The 5,250-nt window shown below is 43.7% G+C and overlaps 1 protein-coding gene across 1 annotated transcript; it reads left to right on the top strand.

Annotated features, from left to right (window-relative positions):
* Positions 1-882: 882 nt before the first annotated feature.
* Positions 883-4,110, top strand: LOC124690080 (GPALPP motifs-containing protein 1-like). The gene is made up of 4 exons (XM_047223514.1): positions 883-960; positions 1,057-1,239; positions 3,059-3,320; positions 3,444-4,110. The coding sequence occupies exons 1-4, from the start codon at positions 883-885 to the stop codon at positions 3,812-3,814; spliced, it is 894 nt and encodes a 297-aa protein (XP_047079470.1). The 3' UTR covers positions 3,815-4,110.
* Positions 4,111-5,250: the final 1,140 nt, after the last annotated feature.

Below are 5,250 nucleotides of genomic sequence, written 5' to 3'. Positions count from 1 at the left end.
TAAATATTGTGCAGATCTTAAGAAAAATAAATAGACAGGATAAATGGTCTCAAATTAATAGCAAGATCTTTTTTGACACAAATACAGTAGGGAAATTAATAGCAAGATCTTATTAGATATTTTCAAAGGGATCTAACATAAATACTCCCTCCGTCCATAAAAGGATGTCTTAGATTTATCTAAATTTTAATGTATGTAGACACTATTCAGTGTATAGATACATTCGAATTTAGACAAATCTAAGACATCCTTTTGTCGACAGAGGTAGTACTACACAATAGCATATTGATATTCTGCAATAAGTAATCAAATGATGCGATTCCTGGAAAGGTACCGATTGGAGGAAAACATACTACCCATAACCAATCCCTAATGAAATAAGACATGGTTATATATCTTCGTATCTAGATAAAGTTGAGAAACTTTTTTAGAATCTAATGCAGTATTATATTTCTAATAACTTCTACTTTCTTCAAAAATTCAGAACACGCAAACTATCATTGATAAAGTACATAATTATTTTTATTTTTAAAACTTATAAATATTATTTTGATTTTTTTTTAAAAAAAATATAGAGATCACTGGAGCAAGATTGGAAGATACTGGCTGGTTAAACAATGACCAACCTCAGACCAGACCCAACCTGCCACCTACCCTCCGTCGCCCCTCCACTGAAACTGACACTCCACCCAGCGCCGCGGGATCCACCCCGCCCTCCACCTGGCCAGCTGGCCTGCGCGCGTGCCCCTCACTCTCTCCTCGCCGCCTCCTTCACAACCATCCTTCCTTCCTTCCCTGCCCTAGCTAACCCCGGCCTCCGTCTCCGCACTCCCCTTCCGGCCAGAGCACCACCGAGCCCTCGCTGCACACGCAGCACCGGCCATGGCGGGACGCGGCGGCCGGAGGGACGCGGAAGCCGCAGTGAAGATCGGCACCGGCAACGTGTTCGCCGCGCTCGAGGCACTCAAGAGGAAGAAGAAGAAACAGCCCTCCTCCTCGTCGGCCACGGCGGCGCCGTCCGCCCCGGGGCGCAAGGGGAAGGGATCAACCACGAAGGACGCCGCGCCGCCCCCGCCGCCGCCAGAGGTCTTCTGGGCCCCCGCGCCGCTCAAGTCCAAGTCTTGGGCCGACGTGGAGGACGATGACGACGACGACTACTTCGCCACCACCGCCCCGCCGCCTCCCGTCTGGGGAACCGCCGCCGCCGCAGCCGCGGACGGCAAGCCCGTCGCCGAGGAGGTCAGTATCTGCTTTTCTTTCGCGTCTACTTATGTTCTTTGCATAAGTTGAAAGGGATCTAGGCTGGAGAAAGTTGATAGAAATGAATGAATATTCAAGAATCCTCTAGATTCAGTTCCGTGGAAGGTTGCAGTTAGTGAGACTGCGTTGATCCTTGTTCTAGACAGTGGGGTCCTGTTATTTAGGGTGTGGGGAAGAGTAGTATAGTACTGCTTGGTAGTGGTCCTTAGCTGGTGGAGTGAGATGCGCCAACTTGCGATGTTTATTCAATGACCAAAAGGGTACAGCTCGGAATCTTGAGAATTGGACATCAGGTGCCTTCAGTTATGGCTTTTCTATATTTATGCATGGTAGTACTATGATAATGGGGCAGACAGCTTCATGAATGGAGGTGCTCTCTTTCTTTCGTATGGGTACCTTCTTGGGTAATTCACCTCGCGGTCCTCACTGTGGTGAAGATCCATGGTGGGTAGGCCCTAGCTGTTTGTTGTACATTTGTTCCACTATTTCATTCCAGGAAGTTTGGTCATGTGTGAGGAATATATCAATGTAATGTGCACCTATGTTTCTAGTTTACGTTCAGTTTTTTTCTCATTGTTGCGTACTAATGACACCACCAATCCTTCTGGTGCCATGTTTAGCGTTTTTTACGCTCAAACGTGTGCTAGTTTACTCATATTCTTCAGCTTTCCATTTTGGCGTATCTTTTTATGTACACAAGTGTTCTCACTTTAGGAAGTTGTCCTCGATATTGTTCCGTTCATATAATCTCATGAGGAATCACTTTATAGTTTATATTATTATATACACTTTCTGCCAACATGTGCATTTTGTGTGTGTATTAAGTAGCCTAACCCAGGTTAATCTAAGAAAATTTAGCTCATCCCATAGTCTCACTGCAGATTTAAGGTGGTCTAGGTAAGATTTGTTGTGAAGAATAAAATTTTAGTTTCTGTATTGCTAATAAATAATATGTTTACATATCTATATGTGGAAAAAATGAGAGAAGATATCAGCATTTTTTTAACTCACATGGCCAAGTTAGATTTGTGATATAATGAGTGATAAGAGAATTAAAACAGAAGCTATAGAACAGAAAAAATGGTTTATGTATACCCTTTATGTTCTGTTTTGTTTGTTTTGAGCGATGCAATGAGAGAAAAATTATTTCAGTGACTGATAAGGCCTACAATGATGTCTCCGAGTATAACTCGGACACGAACATGGGTATTTGAATCCGATTCGGATTCGGGTCTCTGATTCAGCATGATTTTTTTTTGGACATGGATAATAATTTTGAAATACACACAGGCGTCAAAATCTGATACAGATTCAGAGTGTTGGATTCTGCCAATAACGAAGACGTGGGTATCCACGTAAAACCGCTTATATCTTCTTTCTCTATGTGTATGTCATAGCTGTGTCTATTGTTTAGCTCTTTGTGTTCTGCCATGTTTCTTTTGCGCGATTTCAGTAAGAGAAAATCTGTTTCAGTGACTGATAAGGAATACAATGATGTCTCCTAGTGTTACTCGGACCCGAATACGGGTGTTGGAATCCGATTCGGATTCGGGTCTCTGATTGAGCTTTTTTTTTCACATGGCCAATAACATTTGGAATTAACATGGGTGTCAAAATCCGACACAGATTCGGAGTGTCGGATTCTGCCAAAAAGGAAGACTGATTCTATCTACTTTCTCTGTGTATAGGGCATAGCCGTGTCTACTCTTACTTATGATTTTTCTGTTGATACATGCAGTGAAATTTTCCCCTTGCATCTACTCCGGTTTAATTAATTAACTCTTCATTTACACTACAGGAAACTGAGAGCGAAGATGATGGCCTTGATGATGTTGACATGGGTGATGATGAACCAGAGGAACCTGAGCATGGACATGAAGTGGATCTACCATCTGAACCTGAGGTGAAAAAATCTGCTCCGGTGCCTGTCCAATCTAAAGACACGGAAAAACAACTTTCAAAGAAGGAATTAAAGAAGAAAGAGCTTGCAGAGCTAGATGCTGTTCTGGCCGAGTTGGGGATTTCTGATAATGCTACAAAGGCTGATGTCACTAGTAAATGTATGTATTGCAATTATGATGTTACTTGTAAAAAATTAATCAAGCATAGTCTATCTTCTGGTTAAATGCTTTATGATTTATTCTTTACTAAACTAACAAGTTTTTGATATTGGTATTTTGCAGCTGAAAGAAAGACTGCTGAACAGAATGGAGATGAGAATAAGAATCCTCCTGTACCTTCAGAAACCAAGACTTCAAAAAAGAAGAAATCAAGGAAGGAGAAACCATCGAAGGATTCCAAAGAGCAGCCCAATGAAGTGGATTCCAGCAAGGACCATGGAGTGGCAGCTGATGCAAAGTCTGAAGAGGAAGCTACTGCTGTGGATTTGAAGGAGAAGATGAAGAAGATAGCCGCGTCGAAAAAGAAGAAATCGAGTAAAGAGGTGGATGCCGCTGCCAGGCATGCTGCCATGGAGATCGCTGCTAGGAGTGCCAAGCTCGCCGCTGCAAAGAAGAAAGAGAAGAATCACTACAACCAGCAACCTCTTCGGTAGACCGCTTTCATCGCGAGCTTCAGAATAAGCAGCACTCTTCTTGGATCTATTTGCATCACGTGATGCTTCATGACTTCCCAGTGCTGTTTTATCTGCTTGCTTTAGATTATCTAAATTGAATATATGGAGTTATGGACCATGCCAGATTGCCAGGTGACATTTTGTTGGAGCTCCCATTTTCGCTTTTGTGAATTTCCACCTTGAATATGGAGTTTATCATCACCAGAGAGTTGTCGTACAGTTATATTATCACCATGCACAGTTGATACTCAGTTAAGATGGTGCTATCAGAGTCATTGACTTGATTCTAGATTTGTACATTTGTCCTTTGCATGTGCGTTTTCTGTTTCGAGATTTCAGACGTGTTAATCATATCTGGTCTACGTTACGTATGAGCTTATCGTTTGTTGATGCTATTCGGAATCATAGAATAAGCACCTTGGAGAACATGAGGAAGGAAAATATTTTTCAGGGAAAATTTTGACATGCCGTAACCCAATATTAGAATCAGGATGAACTTTCTGTTGTTGACTGATTACTATCAGTTTGGAGAAATCGACACCAGGCGGATTATTCTCATTCTCTTGCAAGCTAAAGCCTGAGAAATGACACGAGATAGGCTAATGGAAGATTGAATCACATGTTGAATCAGATTAATAACCAAAATATTTTCGGTAACATGTGTTTGTCATTTTACTTACTGCACTAGTTTGATTACAGCCCAAAGTTGCCAAATCTATATCTACAAAGGCAGATGTTTTTTTTTTTTTTTGCCAAATAAGGCAGACGTAACATTATTAGTAGTTTGGTTACAACCCAAAGTTGCCAAATCTATATCTACAAAGGCAGACGTAACATTGTTAGTAGAGTTTTTGGTTGCTGCCACATGCCCACAACACTAAACTACCTTAGAGCATCTCCAGCCGCGTCCCCCAAAGAGATTTAAGGCCCGCCAGATAAAAAAAAGTTTCCAGTCGTGTGTCCAAAGCCTCTTTTTGTCTGGTGCGGTCCAATACGGTGTCTGGGGTCCCGAGCCCGTCCCCGCTACACAGGGGATGCTCCAGGTACGCCGGACACAATGGGCCGGGAACCTAAAATCTCGTCGCCTACCTCTGGTCAAGCGACGTTAATGGCGTCCTAGATTTCCTAGGCGGCGCAGGGACACGTCTCGTCGTGCATGGCCGCGTGACCATCCGCGCCAGCGTTTATTGCGTCCAACGACCCGCTGCCGCTTCACCTGCCGCCGCTGTACATTAAGGGTGCCCCTGCTCCTTCCCCGTCCCAATCTCTCGCTGCTCCAACCTCTCGCCACTCACAAATCTCCTATCCCTAGCCAATGTCGTCGTCCTCCCGCAAGAACGCCGCGGCAGCCTCATCGTGGCGGAGGTGTGGGCGTTGTACTGCGTAGGATATCCCGTCCAGCCGGACATGCGCCT

The sequence above is a fragment of the Lolium rigidum genome, chromosome 2 (assembly GCF_022539505.1).
Source record: "Lolium rigidum isolate FL_2022 chromosome 2, APGP_CSIRO_Lrig_0.1, whole genome shotgun sequence".
In the NCBI taxonomy this organism is placed as follows: Eukaryota; Viridiplantae; Streptophyta; class Magnoliopsida; order Poales; family Poaceae; genus Lolium; species Lolium rigidum.
Note: the sequence above shows the minus strand (reverse complement) of the source record. Positions and strands in the feature narration are given on the sequence as shown.

What these genes read in the sequence shown, in the direction of transcription:
- LOC124690080 (XM_047223514.1), top strand. Translation starts at nt 883, where the DNA reads ATGGCGGGACGCGGCGGCCGGAGGGACGCGGAAGCCGCAGTGAAGATC. An exon ending in ACGTGTTCGCCGCGCTCGAG is followed by an intron (nt 961 to 1,056) that starts GCACTCAAGAGG and finishes TCAACCACGAAG; the next exon opens with GACGCCGCGCCGCCCCCGCC. An exon ending in GGCTGATGTCACTAGTAAAT is followed by an intron (nt 3,321 to 3,443) that starts GTATGTATTGCA and finishes GGTATTTTGCAG; the next exon opens with CTGAAAGAAAGACTGCTGAA.